This window comes from Triticum dicoccoides, chromosome 1B, assembly GCF_002162155.2.
Source record: "Triticum dicoccoides isolate Atlit2015 ecotype Zavitan chromosome 1B, WEW_v2.0, whole genome shotgun sequence".
Classification (NCBI taxonomy): Eukaryota; Viridiplantae; Streptophyta; class Magnoliopsida; order Poales; family Poaceae; genus Triticum; species Triticum dicoccoides.
In genome coordinates, this window is record NC_041381.1 from 696,116,942 (window position 1) to 696,138,764 (window position 21,823).

The following is a 21,823-nucleotide window of genomic DNA, read 5'->3' on the forward strand; positions in this document are numbered from 1 at the left end:
AGTATAGCTTATAAGCTGCAACTAGTCAAACAAGATTAGATCTTCATAATTCTGAGAAAAGATGGGCGGTGATACCAGAAACCAAGACAAGTTGCAGCATTTGAGCTAAGTCGGCCGAGTGTAGTGTTATTTGTCTCCATTGTTAAGACAAGATCCTTCCAAGTATCCCCTGAACAAAACATCAGGAAGATAGTATTAACCACAGGGAGGGGACACCTCTTGTGGAACAAAATTTAAAGATGAACTTCAAGATAATGAAACATGCAGTTACATATAGAAAGATGAACCGGCAAAATTACCCTTCGGAAATTGGCGACATAATTAAGCGCCCAGCGGAGCACAAGTAGTGCAGCAACAACTACCAAAAGGGAAACCAGAGCTTGTATGTAAAGATATAAAAGCAGCAAAAGGGCATACAAAAGAGAAACTGCAAGAGATCAGAATCGTAAAGGAAACATTAAGCGGATAAAATCCGATGGTTCAAGGTACAGACTGGAACCAGCCCTGAATCGTTTACAGGTATGGTCCATGCTGTTGATTCTTTATGAAGAACAGAGAATTAGATCGGTGTCATCAGGAAATGAAATGCAAGCGAAAAAAGATGAACGGGCAACAGAAAAAATAAATAGAAAGAATTCTCATGCCATTTCAACTTTGAAAGATGGCCAGTACAGAATGATCTTATACATCAGGAAGAGGCAAAGAGATATGCCATGTCCAGTTGTCCACAAGGAGCAACATGCTCATAGAAATAAAAGAAGAAATAAATTTGCTCTGCTTTCTAGAAAAAATCATGCCATCTACAATACAACACTCTGTTAATATCTACTCTTGTCAGCGCCATTGCTTCGCAATCTCCTCATCAAGCATATGGGTGGCCTGCTGCCTGGACCTATCATCCAGATTGGTATTGCTTGCCAGTAAACTTCGTAGGGCTCGCAGTTCATCCGGGCTAGCTCTCTGGAAGAGCCCCCTCAGGACAATACTTGGTGGATTCTGAGGTAGGGTATGTTGATTACCAGTGGCAGCATGAGGCCTGTATCTCCAGTACTCTGTACAGATGTGATCTCTATCCCGGGCCTCAATTGCCTGTAAAGGATTAGAAAATAAGTTTACTGCAAAAATACCAGTGACCTATGGCTCCAACAAACTAAGATAACTGGAAAAATATTTAGCAGTGAATGCGAGTGGAACCACCAAGTGCCAATCGTTCATGCAATTAAGCAATCGTGAAAACTTAGCACCTGAATTGGGTTTATAGTTTTGACCATTAACTGCAAACTTTTGGATTATCATAGAAGAGCCTGACATATCACCTACACTGTTTGCTAAGACATTCGTTTTTACGCAGAACTGTAGGGGAGGGCCTGGTAGGATTGTTTTATTAATAATAAAAGATCATTTTTATAAGAATATGTAAAAAAAAATTAAGGGATTAGCAAGTACAAGGTCAAGCCCCAAAGGAAGACACTACTGACAGGATTAGTGTTGGACTCATCCCTAATTATATGTGACTGCAGGAGCAAGCCTTTCTTAAATCCGGTCTACCAGGATAGGAAGCTGGGGATAACATTTTCAAAATAATGGTATTGGTCCCGAAATTAGTCAAGTGAATGCCAAGCACCAATGTCTCACCCGAACTATTTCTGGTGATAAGAGCCCAAACATTTCAAGACCATCGATAGATCCTGGAGGCTGCAGAGTAGGAACGTTAGGCCTTCCCATACTGAGTTGCCTCCGTATTTCCATGTTCAGCCTCTCTCTGACCATGTTCCAGCACTTGGTAGGCGACTCATTAATGAAAACTTCACCTGGGCAGTTCTCTACAGTAACCTGAAAATGCATCAAGTAGTAAGATATCAACGATGCTGAAGAAGAGGTACATAGTACTTCCTCCGTCTCAGTTTACAAGTCCTACGCGTATACCTAGGTTGCCAATTTTATCACCCTAATATAAACTATATAACACAAAAACTATACCTTTTTGAAAATAGAACATCTGAAGTTTATTTTGATATATTTTTTGCAATATATGACTTGTATTAGGTTGGTCAAATTGACGACCTAGGGGTACGCGCACGCCCTGTAAACTGAGAGAGAGGGAGTATAGTAGGAACAGAACTGGAATTTACCATAAATAGAGGTCCTTGCAACCCAGCGTCTAATATTTCGGAAAAGTAGTATGCCATTTGAATTGGATCCACGATGCTCCAGTATTTTACTCTGCTCCTAAATCCTGCATTTACAAAGAGATGGCATGTTAACAAAAAGCACCAAAACAGATGAAACAGCCTAAGAAAGAAATCATATACGAAGAAATAATATGGATAATCCATAACATTAATGGGTAAAGGCAGTAGTATATTCAAGAATAATAATAGAAATCCTCCAGTATCGGCCAAAACTGAAAGAAGTATCAAACTATTAGCCAACGAACCTTTGGGGAAGATTGCTTGGCCTGAAGACCACATTCTCCCTGATAACACAGTACCAATTTCCAGAGGTTCAACAGAGCATTTGAATCGATGCACGACATTTGCTATGCGAGGACCCCTCTGTGGACCTCCATTCCTGTTGTGCATTTCCAGAGCAGGGTGTGCTATGGCGGGTGGATGGGCATGTTGTGCTACGGCAGATGGATGGGCATGTTGTGATGCAACAGATGGATGGGCATGTTGTGGTGAGACAGATGGATGGGCATGTTGTGGTGCGATAGATGGATGGGCATGTTGTGCTGCGACAGATGGATGCCCCCTGGCTCTAACCTCTACAGCAGATTGAGATTCAGGTTTTCTTTGAAACCATCCATTGTTTGGTTGCTGATTGAAAGTTAAATTTCCATGATGGGCACTGGCAGAAGGAAAACTTCCGTGTGAATTTTTAACACTAGAAGGGTCTATGGGAACAAAGACACTGCTTGATGCTTCCTGTGACACACTTTGTGTCCGTGAAACAATTTGGTCAAACTGCTGACTCAACACACTACGGACCTGGCTGTTGCCTTTCTCAAGCATTATTGTGGCATTAGTCTCTGGTGTTATAAGTGCATGATCCTTGTCCGAGTGACAGAGAGTTGCATTGGAGTTTGATGCAATCAATCTGTGAGAGGTGTTTGAGCTATCTAAACTGGCCTTTATGTTGGCTCCGTCATGAATCATAGTAGGTGACCTGTTATGATGATCAACAAGTGATGATCTATATTCTCCAGCTTGCAAAGAAGATTCTCTACTCGCCTTCAGTACTGCCAAGCCATGCACACTTTTCGTGGATTCACTTGAAGTATTGAAGGGTCTTGTCACAACATTCGAAGAAAATGATTGGCTGGAAGAAACTGGTAAGACGGGTGCAGAGCTTTTCTGGTGTCCAAGCCCTCCTCCATTATATTGCAATCTGTTGGTGTCATTGTTTGTTGGGCAGGATTCCTCATCCTTCACAGACGGCTGCTTTGATGGTGAAACATTTCCCAATTTCATCTGCTCTACAGAAGGGCAGGCATTGTTAGCCTCTGGACTAGCTAAGCCCGGCATCTTATTTCCTTTATCTTTCTGTTCGTTGCAAACAAGGGAAGGTACCAAGGATACAGTTGACGCCTGTGACATGTAGGACCTTCTTGGGCCATCAGTTAATCTGCGAACAATCTTGGAATCCTGGGCCTTTTCTCTTTTGACACATGAACTCAAACTTAAGCCAAGATCAGAGACACCCCATCTATGAACAGCACTCAACTTGCCCCCCAAAGCATCAGCCAAGATATTAAGCTCATTGACATCATAGCGGAATAGGAAGAATCTTTTGTCCCAGTCACATGAGCAGAGTTGCTTTGCGTGTAACAGGCAAGCATATTTCTCTGGGCAGCATGGACAGCCAGCAGCAGAAAGATGCAAATCATAGTAGCAAAAAGCACACTCCCTATCAGTGGAATCAAACTCGGCATCCATTTTCCTAGATTGAGATGGGGAACATAGATTTTGCCTTTGTGCCAACTCCGTCTCGATTCGTGCCTAGACAGAGAAGTTGTAAAAATATAAGATTCCATCGAGTTTAACCAAATTATAAATTATTATTTTCACCGTCATTTACCTTAAGTGATTTGCATATAGTGCTATCAGGTCCACATGCACTTTTCCATCTCAAATTATCAGCAGTATTCCTCTTGAGGAATAGGATATCCCACTGAGCTCTGATTGCTTCTCTTGCAGCCCCCAATAACAGCTTATCATGGGAAACAGTTATTTTCCGAGATTGTTCACGATAAAGCTCTACAGCATTCTGTCCAACTGGCAACCAATCAATAGGTGCCACATTAACAGCTTCTGCACAATTGAAGCCACAATTGAACCCAGCATGGTACGCTCGCGGGAATGTCAGGACAAATTCGCCCTCACGCTGAACACAACGATATGCTTGAACTCCTTCAGATTTTAGCAGTGATGGTGAAAATTGAGTAACCTGCATGAGAAGTTGCAATTGTCACTAAAAGATCACCTTACAAAAAGCAAAGGATACCTAGGACTAGGAGGGACTAGGTACCGGACTTTAAAGTAGTGAGGGTTCTAACACGAGCTGGCTAGACAACTATGTGTGGTGCTGCCTAAGCCCCTAGATGACTTCTCAAGAAACTACCTTACATACATGTTCTGTTAAGGTGTTACCATGTTTTAGTTTTTTATTACAGAAGGAACAAATGGAAAGCTGAAAGTAGTGAGGGTTCTGACATGAGCTGGCTAGCAAACTATCTGTGGTGCTGCCTAAGCCCCTAGATGACTTCTTAAGAAACAACCTTACATGCATGTTCTGCTAATGCGTTAGCATGTTTAGTGTTTTACACGAGGAACAAATGGAAGGCAGAACCAGAGATTCCAGAGAAGCATGTAAAAATTCCTCGACATAGGTAGTGATAGCAACTTTGAAACATAGTCAGAAAAGGATGGATAAAATATGGATCAAAAACCTTTTTGTACATCACAGAAAAAATATTAAACTAATAATTGCCAGTCAAGAGAAAACACTCACCAGGTTGTGAAGCAAATCAGGTTGCTCCTCAAACAAGTCAGGTAGATGCTTCCTCATTGCAGACTCCAGATTCACAGCATCCTTTCCTGGAACTCCATACCACATCTTTGGGGCACCCCAATGCAAGTAGTTTAGCGAGTATAAATGATGATCTTCGACATGCTGTTTAAAACGCAACATTGCAGAGTAGATCTCAGGGTACAATCATATAGAACCAGCATAGTCTAAACAACAAGCACAACTAGAATACAGTGATGAATTCACGATAAGCAAGCAACATCACAAGCTTCTTACCCAGCAGAATGATGAGAAACACATGCCAACATACACCCAAGGCACCAGAACACCAGAAATGTCACCACCCTCAAAAGAAAGAACTGAGCCTTGTAGTCGAGGCAAGTTGTTTAGATTCCAACCAGATTGTGCATACTTATCCTCAACATCTGATTTTGTCTCAGGAGGTAACTTTGGAAAGCCGCTGCCAAAAGACCCTGTCTCCAAATCAGCGCCATAGATCACCTGCATGAAAATACACCTTCCAATAAGTTAAGAAGCAAAACGCAGGGCAAATAGCTCTTAGAACACTTGAGCACTTAAAGCGGCTGAAATGCAAGTGCTGTGACTACGTAAGACTACATGCAATGATGCAAACCACAACACACAACTTAAGTTGGAACTCTGAATAGCCATAATCCATGACACATATATCTCACACTTATGATTTACAGCATGCAAATTTTCTGAAGTTCAAGTTGAGCAATGAACTGAAAAGAACATATGTGTGCTTTGGTAAACAAAATTCAATACCTCTATCTCTTCTGTGGGACTTTCAACTATACGCCAATACTCGCCTTCAATATCTTCCACTGATGGTGGTGAATTCATAGATGCATCTTTCTTGAAATACTGCTCGCTGAAGTAATCTGCATACTTCTGAAATTTCTGCAATGTGAGCTCTGGTCCAGGTTCAAATCCAAATCTCTTACTGTTTTCTTCTGGCTCTGAAAGCTTTCTCCGCTTCTTCATCATTCCACCTCTTGTGCTCTTTTTGGATGATGTACGGTTTTGAAGCTTGTCAACCTTTTGTACCCGTGTAGAGAATGTTGAGTTTTCCCACGTACTCTTCTCTTTAAGAAGGCACGGCGGCTTCCACGAAGGTGGTGGAACAATACGGCAAATCCCATATGGTTCTGCTGTTGGCCGTATGCTCTCAATATATTTAAGGGTGTCTTTGAATTCCTGATACACCAGAGGATATATCATAAGACTGGAGTATGCAGATAATAAATTTAGTAAAGCAACAGTACTGGATAAAGCATGATACAGCAGTTAGCAACAAGATGTAAAGTACCTCCTCAGTAGGATGAAAGACAGGAGCCTCATCAAGAACAGGTCTCCGTGCACCATCTGGATTCCAACTTGCAACAACCTGCATGATGTGATATCACATAAGCCAACAAATTCATGAAAGTAACACGGGAATTTGGCAGATGAATAAGGACCTTTTGACAGTCACTGCATGCCGCACATCCTCGAAAAACTCCTTTGGGTAACTGCTGTCTGCGTCTCACTAAACTTGTAGCCGCCTGCCAAAAGAATATTATGATACTGTGAGAACGCGTTAAAATCATAGCAAAATTCAGTTGATTGGGGAACAAGAGTTCTAAATAGAACATTGGCAAGTGCAACCTTTTCTACTACTTCGACATCGGAATCTTCGTCTGACATACTGTCAAAGCGGCTGTAGTCTACCGGAGGCCTGTTCCGCAGCGACTGCCTACACGTATGGCTCCCGGAAGTACTGCAGTGTGTGTCGTTCCGGCTCTGAGCTGAATGGGGCTGGCCTTCCAGGGATTCAGCATGTTTCTTCTCATTCTGAAACACTTGAGCAGGACTAGGATGAGCATCAGCAGGTTTGGCGTCCTTCTGGGTTCCTTGCAATGCATACGCAGCAAACGGCCCAAATCCAGGTGGCGGTCCAAACCCAGGTGGGACTGAGGGTTCAGGATCGTCGCCGAGCGAGGCGGTTATGCACTCTGTTCCCATCATCACTGCATGAGAAGAAATACACTTGAATCAGGACATATGTTATCTCAGAGGGATCACGAATGTTTGAGCTGACCATACAAACAATGCCCACCAGTAACAAACCAAGGCAATAACCACACAAGAACTTAGCAGCTTTTAATAAACTAAGCAAATCAGGGGTGGTGCACATCTATACGCTCGCATCAGGTTGCTGTTCAGCGATAAGCCCAGTCAAGCTCAAGCGTTGAACCAACCACAGCACCATCAAAAATCCATTAGCCATATCCAGCAATAAGCCATCAGAGTTGCAGCTGCTGGCCACAACCAGCATTGCCGGCGAGCAGAGAGGCATCGGGCTGTTAAGCCAGATTGGTCATTGAACATAGACCATAGCAACGCCATAACAACAACTAAATCTGAATCTATGGCTACTGATGGGTACAGAGAGAGATTCTGGGGCGTACTGCAAGCATGCATGGATTCAAACCATCAACAGGCTAGGCAGATTTACTTTCCACAGAGCAGTAGGAACAGGGTTAGTGTCTGGAGGAGGGATGGGATCTGCCCCCTTCCAATCCAATTCCAACAGAAACAATATAGTATATAAACATGAAGCAAAGCTAGAGCATCGTGGAATCGAACAAACCCTAGGGGAATCACCCGGATGGAGCAGTACCTACCGGATTCGTCCGGAAGGCACCCCGATCCACCCCCCTTCAATCCAGATCGGGGGGCTGTCCGGCCCGATTCGCCGAGAGACTCCGGCAAATCCGGACCGGGGCAGGGGGCCGCCGGTCGGCGTGGTGGGCGGGTCGGCTCGGCGCGCTGTGGAGGCGGGGCGAGGCGGCGTGGGGTGGAGACAGGGGGCGGGGGATGGGGGATGAGGTCGGTAGTTGACAGGTGAGGGGTGGTTCTCCCTGCCTTACCTCAACTCTGTCCGAAAAAGGATAATACGTGGGTATATACCACCACCATGGAACCTCGAGCGAGCGAGGTCCAAGAAATTTCCATGGCGGATTCCAGCAACAAATCTACGCGCGGCACATGCCAGATCTACAGCAGATAATCCCTAATCCAGCCATGGAAAAATAATAACCGTAATAATAAATAAAATATGCATGCATAAAAGCAAAAGGGGAAGATCCACCCCCAAATCCACCCAAGAAACTACTGAGATTAAGCAGCAGGACAAGTATGGGGTGGGTCGATTTACCTACCAGCTCGTTCTTGCTGTCTGTCAGGCCGGGTTCAATGGCTCGTTCTTAGGTTTTGGGCTGGCACCAGATCGACCGATGAGGATGATGGTGCCGAGTCCGGGGAGGAAACCCACCCCGGAGCAGAGTAGTTGTAATCAATTACCAGTTGTTGTTAGTTTTGTTGTGTTCTTTGCTTCGGTTCGGTTTGCTTTGCTTTGCTTTCCCCAGCCACAAATCCGGACCCCCTTTTGCTTGCTTGCTTGCTTGTTGTATGCTTGTTCCTCTGGGAGATAGGCAGAGAGGGTCATTTATGGCAACAGAGAGGGGCTATCCTCTCCTCCCCCCTTGGTGGATTCCACCCGCACAGCCCACAGGAAAGCCCACAGAAACAGAGACAAGTAGGGTTAGGCATTGTTCTTTAAAAACAAAGTAGGGATGGACATTGTCCTGTATAAAAAATGTAGGGTTGGGCATGAGTTGTGGTTGAGACCAGAACTCGACATGGATAGCCCGGCCCGTTGACCTGGGCTGGGTCGATCTTCACATTTGGGCTGGGCTTTTACGTCTCATTTTTTAGCCTGCAAAGGTGGTTTGGGGTCGGGCTTGTGCTTCTCTTTTTCGTGATTTCGGGGGTCGTGCTTACACGCGAAGGCACCGAAGAGCGTTGTTCTAGCCAGGCTTTCTGACTTCGGGCTTGTGTCCGGGCCGACCTCGGTCTCGAAAAATGAGTGGCTTTTGGGCTTGGGTCGAGATCGGGCTTGGGTTTGAAGGTCGGTCTTTTGCAACCCCAACCTGATACCCGGTCGGACCAATGAAAAGGTTTAATTTTGATTGTAATTCTAATTTGAGTTAGCCGTGCAAAACCACAAATTCTCCTGATAGGGCTTTTCACGTAACCACATGTTTTTGAAATAAATTCACAGAATCACGGGTTCTTGCCTACTTTCTCGGAGAGAACTCGAATCAACCGCTGCGTTTGCCACACGGCTAGATCGACATGGTCAGTTGACTGCCGCATCAGTTTGCTTCTCCTTGCTCCTCCTATATCTCTTTTATTGTTCATGTGGACAAATGTCGTCTAGGTATAATTGCCGACGGTTGGGCTCCTGTCGTTCTAACTAGCTTCCCAGAACGCTTCCTAGACCATTCGTTGTCCTCCCTGCCTTTCTTCCCTGTCACAAGTAGGGTTGGGCATTGCTCTGAGAAAAGGTAGGGTTGAGCATTGTTCTGAAAAGGTAGTTTGGGTCGGACTTACATGTGGATGCATCAAAAAATTCATAAAATCATAGGCTTTTGACTAATTTTTCAGAGAGAGCTAGAACCAGTGGTGTTGTTGGTCTTAACGACGAAGCTGGCATGTTGGACCCATTTTGCCACTCGGGGCAGGTCAATGTGGTCAATTAACCGCCGCATGGCCCGCACCGGTTTCTTCTCCTTCCTCCTCATATATCTTACAATGTCATCGGGGTACACCAGCCGACACTGGCGGAGCTACAGCCAAGCAAAACTATGCTATGGCCCGCCCATGTTTAGTGGAAATACACTAGGATATGAGAGCAAATGAGGCATGGAATTAAAATAATTGGACTTCTCTTCAATTTGGCCCGCCCAGGTTTCTAAGTGTAGCTCCGCCACTGCCAGCCGACACTTGGCGTCCAACGTCAGGTTGCGAGTAAACTCAATGGCTAACATCGACTTCATCTCCCGGTTCGGCAAGACATAGCAATCTTGGGGGTTGTAGGCGACGTCGAGGGATACGAGGAGCATCATCCTTGGATATGCCTGCTCATCGAAGAGAGTGACGTGCTACCACCAATAATCTCACGTCATGGAAGAAGACAAGGATTCAATGGGATAACTTCAGGAAGGGGCGGGCTTGTGTTCGGTGGCATCGACGAATAATATCGATGGGCAGAGCTAAGCTTGTCTACGACCATATTTGATGTGCACATAAGCGGATCAAAGTAATGGTCAAAGTCGTTTAAAAATTCATAACAAATTTATCTGAACTCAAGAAAATGCAAATAACATCACCCATATCTGCGTCTCATTTTTATTCATGAAAAAAGTATTGTGTATGTTTTTTATGTTTAATAATGTTAAAAAATTAATAACCTCGTGTAGTTTAACCAGTACTTTTTCTTGAATGCAAATGACATGCACATAAGGGTAATATTTTTCTATTTTTTCTTTCTTTTTTTGAAAAAGTGTAATTTTTTTCTAAACAATTTAATATCTTATCTGCATTTTATGAGTCCATATGGATTTGCTATGAATTTTCAAAGTATTGGTCAAATGGTTAAAGGGCACTTCGATATTTTTTCGTAAATTATTCAATGTTTATAAATTTTGACTTAAGACAAAGGCAATATGGGTAATAAAAACGATGGGTACATCATTTATAGCTAGGACTGATACTGGACCCACTCACCTGCACATTAATTATTCAGTTTTTTCAGCAACCGTTAATTATTACTCAGTTTTTCTAGCAACCATTAACTATTCATTTTAAATGGCGTGATCTAAGGTACAATTAGGGGTCCTACACTACTTCTGCACGTGATTTCTAAATTCTAAACTTAGTTAAAATGATGTGCGCCCGAGTTTGCACGTGTACACTTTTTTTAGCAGGCATACTACTGTTCTTTTTTTTTAGGGGGGAAACCAAGTCCTTATTCAGCAAAAACCACAGTTCGTGGTACACATCTCTGGTCGTGGGGCTGGCCCAACCAAATGTGCCGACCAGGACCTAACGAGAAAGCAAACTTGGCCAAATTATGTGCATCTACATTGGTTGCACGACCTTCGAAAGTAAATTTACAGGTCATGCTACTAGCTATGCTATGAATCTATCTGACAATGGCATACTACTGTTCATGGATGGGCTCTATCCGTGTACAACAATGTCGATGCTTTTGGCCCAAGAGGCATTAAACGAGAACACATGAGCCCATTCAATGTTTCTCAAAAAAAGAAGAAACATGAGCCCACTCAAAATCGACGCTGCCACACCACCCACTTTCCCTCCGCTCAAAAAAAAAACCCCACCAACTTTCCCTCCTTTTCCTTTTTTTTTCATTACCACATTCCCCCACTTCTTAACTAGTTGAAGAATTCCAGCTGACAAAATAGTCTATGTGGACATTTTTTAATCCTTCCAGACTAGATATTTTATGTTCTTAATGGAGCCTCTAAGTTATAGCATGATTCCGCTGTTGCGTACTTATATGTATTTCGATGAGATCTTTAAAATAAGACCTCCATAATTATGTTTTGAAGACTTCATCTCTACACTACATTTTCATGCTAGTTCCTGTTGCATTGTATGCTATTTATTTTATCTGCAAAATAAAAGTATGCTAGTTTTTTATTGCATTTTTTTATTAAACTTTGCATAGGGAGTATACTGCATTTTTTTAGTTTTCTTAGGCAGTCTAATGCATTTTTGGGCTGGCTCTACCACACTACTCCATTTTTTAAGAGAGTCTACCGCATTTTTGTTTTGCTATTTTTTTTAAATAGTACATTTTTTTCATAAATTCGAGGAATAACACGCGGTTTTGAAATTTTACAAAAAAAAATACAACGTCGGCTTGTGCAGAGCTGATTGGGACTAATTGGCCACGGCGAAACCAATTGCTTTCCAATTGGCTTTGGCAAAGCCAACTGGAACTAGTCGGCATTGGTAAAGCCGACTGGAACTAATCGTTTTCTTAGCCAAAGGGCGACTTTACCAATTAGTGGTTGTCGGTGTTGGCAAACTTGACAGCTGCATGTGCCCATATTTTCGCTATATTTTGCACTGTAATTTTACCCCGCAACCCTTTTCGCCATTTTTTCAATTGTTCTAAATTATTCTTGCTTAAAAAAATACATCTTAAATATGTTCATGCTTTTTAAAAATGCTTAAACTTCCTATAAATGTTCCATTTTTTTAATAAAAATCTAAATTTAAAAGTGTTCAAAAAAATAAAAAATCACGTGTTAACAAATGATCGGCATCAAAACATGTTCAATTCTAAAAATATTTTTTGAAAATGTTCAAGTTTTTAAAAAATAAAGAAATATTCATGCTTCCCGAAAAGCAAAAAATAAACCGATTAACAAACTATTACAAGCACTACTACTCTTCCATCAGATGAATGGCTTTACAGTGGCTTCTTCAGGTCCACACTTCATGCTTCCAAAAGCGATAACAATGTAACCTTATTTCCAACGTTTCTTAAAATTGGATATAAGAAATGATGCATAATGACACATGAAGCAGGTTTTGCAATTGTTTTTTGCCTATTGCAACGCACGGGGATTTGTTCTAGTATACCTGAAAGAAACATTTTTTTCTAGCGGAGCATGTACCTCATAAACATCTGCCTTTCGTTAGCTTCAAGATCATGTCTTTTTGGATTCGTATGATTATGGTATTATGTGTATTTGCTTTGCCTTTTATCGTGGTTTAGAAAATCAATGTCACATAAGAGGAGGCTCCCATCACCTTCTGTGACAGAGAGAGACTGCCATTCTCCATCCTCTCCCATGGAAAATTGTAGCATTAATTTCCTTTGGTTTTTTATATCTTTCAAACCAGAATTTGGTCTTGGAACTTATTTATATTTGGGATCTTGAACTATAGATATAATGCGGGACCGAAATATGAAATTAAAATGCAACTGTATAAATAATGTGGGCACATGCAGCTGTCAAGTCTGCGAAACCAATTAGTTCCAGTTGGCTTTACCAAAGCCAATTGGAATCCAATTGGTTTCGTCATGGCCAATTTGTCCCGATCGGCTTCGCATAAGCCGACGCTGTATTTTTTTTGTAAAATTTTCAAACCACGTATTATTTCTCAAATTTATGAACAAAATGTATTATTAAAAAAATAGCATTTTTGGATGGGCTCTAACTAAAATGTTTTACTTTGAGTGGAAAACATGGGACCTCCTATTCAGCGTGATACACGCATTATAGATGAGGAATATCGTACGCAGTAAGGGATGGTGCCAAAGAATTATATGGGAGGGGCCAATGGAACATGTAGAGCACTGGAAGGGGCCAAACATATAAATTTATAGATTAACTCCACAAATCCATGTATTATATAGGGTTGGCTTGGGAAAAAAATCAGCCGGGGACAGGGGGCCATGGCCGTCCCGTTTACTGTTTTTCGTGTGGTCCTTTGGTTTTTGGTGGTATGGGAATGCAGAGATGGGCTTCCACGACCCATTTTTTCACCGGTTGTATCCTAAAAGCAACTACCTCAGGAATGAAAAAATGTTCAAGAATTATTGCAAAAATAATTGGATTTAAAAAAATCGCAAGTTAAAAAAAGGTTCAATAATTTGGAAACTTCTTTGCAGATTTGTTTAAAAAATATTTCAAAATTATAAAATGTTCATTTAAAAACATTGCAAAATTAAAAAATGTTCCTAAATTTATAAAATCTCTGTGAATTAAAAATAATCATAATTTGTTAAATGTTCATGATTTTGGAAAAAAATAAAGACTTTAATGATGTCAAATTTAAAAAAAATGCAAAATTAAAAAAACACAAATGAAAAATGAAAAAATATATAAAAAGGAACCCCATAAAACGACAGAATAGACAAAAAAACTGGCGAAGAATCTTCCCAAACCTAACAAATCACTACTATAGATCGATATACTATTGACTCCTTATCATTGAGTGGCCATTGGCCATGCGTTAGTGATCAACATTGATCAGCCACAAAATGTGTGTTAGTGATGACTGTTTTAGACAAGTCATCATTGACTTGCCAATGGTCGGCCAACTGTTTAGTATTCGTTGAAAGGAGCAAATACATATGCACTGAAAGGAACAAAATCTTATTAATTGAAAGTAGCAAATCTTTGGTTCTGTTTCCTCCTACAATTACATAGATCGAGTTCAATGGTCGTTCGTGGAGTTTCTTAGGTTTTGCTGGCACCTAATCAATGGACTGATGGATCGATGAGGATGATGACGAGTCAGTCTAGGAAGGAAGGGGAGGGAAACCCCATAGCAGAGTACAGTAGAGTAGTTGTAATCAATTACCAATTTGTTGTTAGTTTTGTTGTGTTGTTTATTTGCTTTACTTTACTTTGGTTTTGACTTGACCTACGTATCGCACGTTCGGCAGCAACATGACTGTCCATCAAGAGGTCACCAGACGTGGGGCTCGATGCAATGCATCGATCGACCGGGCTAGCAAACTATGTACGGGCACGAGTCCCGCATCAATCGGGTTCAGTAAGTAGCGAAGGGATTGCTTGGGTTCAGTAGTAGTGCGAGGGATCGCTTGGATTCAATACATAGTGCGAGGGATCCATCGCTCGGGTTCAGTAAGTAGTGAGCTTGACCGATCGGGTTTAGTAGTACAAGGGATCGTTCGCTCAGGTTAAGCGTAGTGCGAGGGATCGACTGATCGGGTTTAGTAACCAACGGACTTGCTCGGGTTCAGTTAGCGAAGGGATCGCACACGCGTGCATACGAGAGAAACAGACAAAGCACCACTGCATCCCTCGGGCCCGACCACCCATCGTATACGGGGAAATCCCGAAAAAAATATCGCCCTCACTTCCACCATAATTTTTTACGTCATGAGCGGCCCAAAGAATGTCAGGAAGGTGCGCTCCAGTCTGTCCTGGACAAAAAACCCATTTTCTGTTATAAATTTTTGTCATAGAAGTAGGAGCTCACCACATCTATGATGATACGTGTTTTTGTCACAATTATCATCATGGAAGTGTCACTTCCATGACAGAAAACCTTTTTGTTTGGGCCATAATGTAACGGGGTATCTTTTTTTAGTGATGCAATTAGTCGAGTGGAAACTACTACCACCCTATCCCGTAAGGATTAAAGAACATTTTTTGTAATACTACTATAATAACAAAAGTGCTATGCAAACTAATAAACCTTACGATCAAATTGAACACAACCTGAGATAGCTATGCGGCATATCTTGTGACTCAAAACCTAGAAGGAAGTTATCAGTTATCTTCAATATGCGGTGTTGTCTCAGGTAGTGAGACGCGAAGGATGAAATCGAGATCTCGCAGTGCTCCTGGAGTCGAAACACGACATGTGGTTATGCACTTTATTTCCATGTTGGACTGGTAGGCTTGACAATGATGTGGTTGGTTAACGGGTGGATGTATATCTCGGTTCCTGTGTCGTGCTGTGCCGAGCTTTTGGAAGGTGCCATGAAGTACCCTGAAGTTGAATCATATCGCATTCGTGCCAACTTGCTGTTTTGTCTCGGGTGCGTTTGCTGTGTGACTTGTATTGTCTAACCGTTTAGTTCCCTGCGTGTGATGGAGTTTGTAGAGATGGTTCAATAACCCTGGGGCATCGTCGTTAGAATTTATCATGTTTATGCTTGCATGCATGGTCAACTGCTAAGCTGCAATATATTGTTAATTAAGCCATCCAAAGCAAAACATAGAAATTGGATAGGAATGCATGCAATGCAAAGGATTAGAAAACACAATGTTTTTGCAAACTTCAGTGTTTGGTTCACATAAATAGGAAAAACATGGGAATTCTAATAAAAAATCAAATAAAAATCAAACCACATGAAAAGATATAATTAGCGCATTATCATGCCAATAAGGATCTAAGTCTTGTTCTTCGTGCGTAGGAAACTAAAAAAATAGGTTCAATTGTATTGTAAAATTCCTATGTTTTTTCTTTGAAACCGAGACAAAAGGACTATTTCGTCCATTTTTCCTTTGCTACGTTCCTTTGAACCAAAGGCTTGAATAGATTCTACTTGACCAATTAACACATGCGCAACAAGATTTGCTTCCCGTGGACAATGAAAATATTCCGCTGAAATGCAAAAAATAGTTTCTTCGTAATCAACATTTTTGATACACGTCGGCATTTTATAAATCATCTGGCAGTTTGGTGATTATCCTTCTACAGATCATTCCTCTTTCTTTGAGGGACTTCTGAAAATCATCCAAGATGAATATGTCCACTAGATAGAAAGTCCGGCTTGCCGCACCCTACACCCCTGCCGGGTGCGGTCATATCCAACCCAGCAACCATCCAACACAGTAGGTCACGCTTCAAATTTGATAGATTGACATCATACCAAAAGCAATGAAGAATTGCAGCATATAATAACCTTATTTACAATGCAGTGACATTATATCCAACTTGGTAGAACACGATTCATATTCAATTCAGGCTGTTACCTGAATAGCAAAGCACGATAGCAACACCCACCCAGTCCACTACTGGTTACACAATATATATTCCACAGATTGAAGGAAATATAGACCATTGCTTCCATCATTAGAATTTCTCAAAGAAAGTATAGGAGGAACTAAGCACTAATAGGAGTAATAGTTTGGTTAATTAATTACATCACTTTGAACATGTCATAGAAAATGTCACATGATATACCAAAAGCAAATCCTAATGGTTTTCAAGAACATACACACACATGGATGGAATGGCAGAAGAACAACCCAAAAACCTGAAGGGCTGTGACATGTTATGTACGGCAAAAGAACTGAAAATCCTGAAGACATGGTATAAAAATATGACAAAACACCACCACATCAATGTCAAGCAAAAAGCAAAATTGTTTCTTAACAGTATATGATACTATATAAAATATCTATAATCAGATATAGTTAAAAGAAGTACTGGAGTATGCTACTGGACTACTGAAAATCCTACATTTCATTCAAATCGGGGCCAAACCCCCACAAAAATCTCATCTTTTCTGCTAAGTACTTCGATCTGGACGTCTCAGCCAGCGGGGATCTCCTTGCTCTGGACGCACTTCCTCGCCGGCCTCTTCTCATCCTTGCTGGCTTTCTCGGTGCCCCACTTGGTTTTAGCCTTGCCGACAGCGACGGGCTTGGACTTGGCCTCCCACTTTCACTTGAGATCGAAGCCGTCGTCATTGGGGGAGGCGAGCTCCGCCTCCCACTTAAGCGTCTGGCCCCCACTGTGCACCTTCTCCTTGGTCATCCACTTCCAATTGCGGCTCCCGGGGAGGCGACAACTTAGGTGTACTTGCGGCAGGCCGGATGCGGCCCTCTGGGGAGCTGGCGGCCCAGGCAGAGAGGGCCGCGACCTAATCTTCTGGATAGACAGGTGTGCATACATGATTGTGCATGATAGAACTCTGTAAGCATGCACTTACAATTAAAGTACCTGTAACACAATCAGAATAAACTGTGGTAGAGCAATGTATCAAAATAAGGGGGAAATGCAAACTGATTAAAGGCTAAAGATACAGAATGATTCAAGGCTAAAACTGATTGAAGGCTACAATAGGAATAAAATGTTGCAAAGAAATGAATCAAAATAAGAGCAATGAAGTTTAGATAGCAGGACCACTGACTGGCACAGTGCACCGGTGAGAATGTGAGATAAAGGATAATAGAAATGATATGATTATTTTAGATGAGGAAGTGCACAAATGAATGCTTGTTGTTTAGTTAAACACATGCATGGCAGTATCCTATATTTCTATTTAGCTTCAGCCCTTACTTTTCTCTATTTTCTCTTCAATCAATATAAACTTTAAGCCTGATAGCATATTCTACCATCCAATTGGCTTGTTCAGCTTGAATACTCCATATGCATTTGGGCCGGTTTTTCTATATACTGCTCGACTAAAACTATTGAACGATTCTGTTCATACATGTCCCTTTTTTGTTCATACATGTGTACTGCTCGACTAACAATATTAAACGATTTTGCTAATACAGGTTTTCTTATCTCTTCATACAGGTTAAGAAAGAAAGTGACATGTGTGCCTAATTATATCCTTGATATTTATTTAGATCGCATGGGAGACCTATATTGGATGATAGAGAAGTATGCTACAGATAATTCAAGTAATTTTTATATCTTAGAAAATAAAGTGACATGCATTTTATAAAAGGCTTTGAACCGTAGTTTTTCCTCCTTTTCTCAAGTAGACACAAAAGTTGAAAATATAGGACCAAATATTGAATAAACACAGGACATACATGGTTCACAGAGTATGCAACTTTCCAGGCATTCCTTTAGTTGAGCCTCACTGCACCCTTGTTTTTACAAACATTCGAGGAGAGAATTTCTATTGGAAACCAATGCCCAGCAATGGTGGTACCAGTTAATGTAACTGTAGGTAGAGATTATTTTCTCCAACTAAATCACACAAACAACACCCTGTAGAACGGACTATATAATATCTAGAGCATTTGACAACACTCGTATGAGTTAATAAAATTCTGGAGCATTTGACAACACCTGAATGAGTAACAAAAATCTTCCTTCGCAGGAAAGGAAGGAACCTGTAACCTGTAGGTAGAGGTGCGAGCAGTAGCCCATGCTCCCAATGTCAATGCCAGGTACTGTATGCCTTTCTTTTCTTTCATATGAACTGAATTTCTGTTAAAACATTGCCAGTTCATATCAGTCTCCTACCTTGAAACAAAAAATTAAAATAGATGTCGAAGACATATTTCAGCAAGCGGTACTCCACCGTAATAATAATAGCATGCACTTGCTAGCAAAATATGAACAACTCTTATTGATTTGCATTCTTATAGTTCCCCTATTCAAGATTTAAATAAATAAATATGATGGAAAACAGTATTACATGACAAGAAATAACTACAGTTCTAATCCTGGAGAGGCAGAACCCAAATTCGCTCGGTCAAATCTGGGAAGATGGAGCTCACCGAGGGAGGTTATAGCCAAGGCAGTACTCAGTGCGCGCCGGGGTTGCGCCTGAATGCCGTCCAACCAGCGAGGAACCGCGTCGGAGTTGCGCCTTGCACCGTCTCGCCGACGAGCACGAACGCATCAAACAACCAAGTGACTCTGTGCACGGAATACATGTCAAACAATATAAACAATCAGATATGCCATCACAACAGGCGAATAAACATCTAGTAAAAACAGAACAATGTAAGATCCACACTCACCTAAAATGAACCGGGGCATGCCTATATGTGCTCCATTCAAATGCTTAACGCTACACAGATCAGGATGGCAAGGAACAAATCAGGTAGAAATCAACTCACCCACATCACCAAACAAACAAAACACCAAAAGATGACGCATGACTACAAAACACCAAACCAATTGGCAAGAAGTAAAAAAAAGTCTTACGACAAGAGAGAAGTATTATGCATAACATTTCAAGGAAGAAACACGATAAATGGTTAAATGCACATTTCTATCTTAAATCCATCTTCCATTGGATAAGAAAAACTCATCTTCAAGATAGTAATGGTACTGAGCTAAAGAGATGGAAGCATGAAACGAATTGAAAACCAGGGAAATAGAAAATTTGATACATGCTTTCTCTCACAGCAATGCCCAGAATCATTAAACATTAGTAGAACTGTTGCATATGAAGTACTGCAGAAATAAGCACATAATATTGGGGAATTGCCCCTGTTTCTTTGCCACTACAAAACAGGAAGGACATAAGATATTTTGACAATGGCATATTAAAAACTTCTCTACATTATGGAGGAACAATTAGGCAAGCTAGACCAGTTGTGAAAATAGGAGAGACAAGCTATATGATAAAAGGAGCCAATAGTTTCTTGGCATACTTTAATATCCCAAGAGCTTCTTTATCATCATAACAACATAAGTTACTTAATCTTTTGATCTAATAGCTTTAGAAATAGTTGGAAGTGTGTTTCTTCTAAGGCGGTCAGCAAATTGGACCCTCACAAAAGAGCTAACATAGCAGAGATGAAAACTAATGAACTGAAGATAACCTCAATGAGGACCTATGAACCGCTCGATGGTCATGGAGGCAAACTATCATGTACAGATAATCGCCAAAGTTCGCCTTGAGTATAAGTAGGACATCCGTACCAACCTCAAGTCCTATTTTCAGGGGAAATTTCTTGCATCCATGCTTGTTCGTCATACTCAATCCTAGTAAAGCTCTGCTCGCCAAACCGTAGTCCCACCGGTCATCCTTTGGTATTTTCTGGATGACCACAGATTACACACGAAAAAGAGTGAGTGTTATGATCCCAGATATAAAAATTGCACAAGAACAAAAAGGAGAACTGGAAAAAAATGCATCCCATAGAGCGACATAGATCAAAAAACAGTGCATGTAACTGAACCTAAGGTGAAAACCGGACCATGTTCATGAAACATTAAATAAAATCTAGTGAACGAAGAACTTAGTGTTCACTTCTGAAACTAAGCACGAACATTATGAATATACGTACAAAAAAAGAGGGGGAAATAATGACTACACAAGGACTGGAAAGGTTACAGGAGTAGAGATTATAATTATCTAAACATCAAATGTGAATGGTCAAGAAGAGTCAAACCAAAAATCACAAGGTAACATATAAATGAAGCAAATGAAAAGCATGAACTTTTTTCCATCAGGGGCAAGAGCTTGAAGCAAAGGACTCCGGCCAAATCCAGAAGAGAAGTAATGGAATAAATAAAGCAGCTCCGAAAAATAAATTGCTTCATGGCGTTCAGGAAAGAGATACAAACAATGGTTGAATTAAGTTGGGATATTGAGCAATATTGACAGACTTAGACAACAATCTTCTACCTCTAAGATAGACTGAAGAACTGAAGATAAAGAAAGAGCGAATGAAACTGAAACAAAATACACACTTCAAAATTCTTTCAGATGTTCTGCAGATGCCATTTATAAAATCTTGAGTGTCAATAAAATTGTAGCTTCTCAACTCCAAGGTCCACCATGAACCAAAACTGTGGGTGGGCAAAGCGAACTTAAAAGTAACCTGTGGCACGAACAACAGTTCAAAGAACAAAAAAAGGATGTATATCTTACATGTGTTAAAATTTTGCCTTCAGACCTATGGAAGCGACACTGCCAAAAAGTCACAGCGAACAACAGTCCCAAAATAAGGATGGAATGTATATTCAAAAAATTGGGCTCAGATCTGTGGAGATGGCATTGCCCAAAAGGTAGGCCAAAAATGAAGCAGCTAATATCTTTTCCAGATAGCTGTTTACTAATTCTAGTTCTGTTGAAACATTCATACATAATTGTGTACTGCTTTAATTATGAAATGGAAGTGCACCAAAAATAATAAACAGGGATAGGCCAATACATGGGCTCTTAATTCCATAGGAATTGCAAAATCCCAAAAAAATCAATAGAATCATCATTTTATAAGCGCACAAGAGTTGTCTATTGCTGATCACATGCTACACTGATGAAATATGCATATGGATATTATCCACCACTCACTAACTGGCAAACTGGCACACACAAAATACACATCCATGAGGTAATGGCCCAATGGGCGTCAAAAACATCACCGGTCCATACCTGCACACGAATTGATGAACAAAGCGTTTACCATAGTGAGAACATCTGCTATTGTTTTCAGTTATGTACAGAGCGTTTATCTCCCTGATGCTGGCCTTCCTTTCATGGGTGGACATTGTGGTGGTGCCGTCCACATAAACCTGCAGAAACAACGGAAGCAGAGGCTCAATATCTCTGCAATTAGTATGACACAAATTATGGAACGAAACCACAGACATGGGCACACAGACTGACAGATGGACAAGAGTATCCTGAGGAGGCCGATCGTGCCGACGA

At 41.2% G+C, this 21,823-nt stretch overlaps 1 protein-coding gene across 1 annotated transcript; it reads right to left on the bottom strand.

Annotated features, from left to right (window-relative positions):
- Window positions 1–622: 622 nt before the first annotated feature.
- Window positions 623–8,517, bottom strand: LOC119349789 (lysine-specific demethylase JMJ703-like). Its single transcript, XM_037617876.1, has 12 exons — window positions 8,259–8,517; window positions 6,703–7,064; window positions 6,516–6,599; window positions 6,365–6,442; window positions 5,821–6,252; window positions 5,308–5,532; window positions 5,014–5,175; window positions 4,081–4,449; window positions 2,438–4,001; window positions 2,133–2,236; window positions 1,636–1,833; window positions 623–1,089 (listed from the first exon to the last, which is right to left on the bottom strand). Exons 2-12 carry the CDS (start codon window positions 7,060–7,062, stop codon window positions 835–837), a joined length of 3,831 nt encoding a protein of 1,276 aa, XP_037473773.1. The 5' UTR covers window positions 7,063–7,064; window positions 8,259–8,517; the 3' UTR covers window positions 623–834.
- Window positions 8,518–21,823: the final 13,306 nt, after the last annotated feature.

What these genes read in the sequence shown, in the direction of transcription:
- LOC119349789 (XM_037617876.1), bottom strand. Translation starts at nt 7,062, where the DNA reads ATGATGGGAACAGAGTGCATAACCGCCTCGCTCGGCGACGATCCTGAA. An exon ending in CTGATTTGCTTCACAACCTG is followed by an intron (nt 4,450 to 5,013) that starts GTGAGTGTTTTC and finishes CTTCTCATGCAG; the next exon opens with GTTACTCAATTTTCACCATC. An exon ending in TATCACCAGAAATAGTTCGG is followed by an intron (nt 1,090 to 1,635) that starts GTGAGACATTGG and finishes AATCCTTTACAG; the next exon opens with GCAATTGAGGCCCGGGATAG.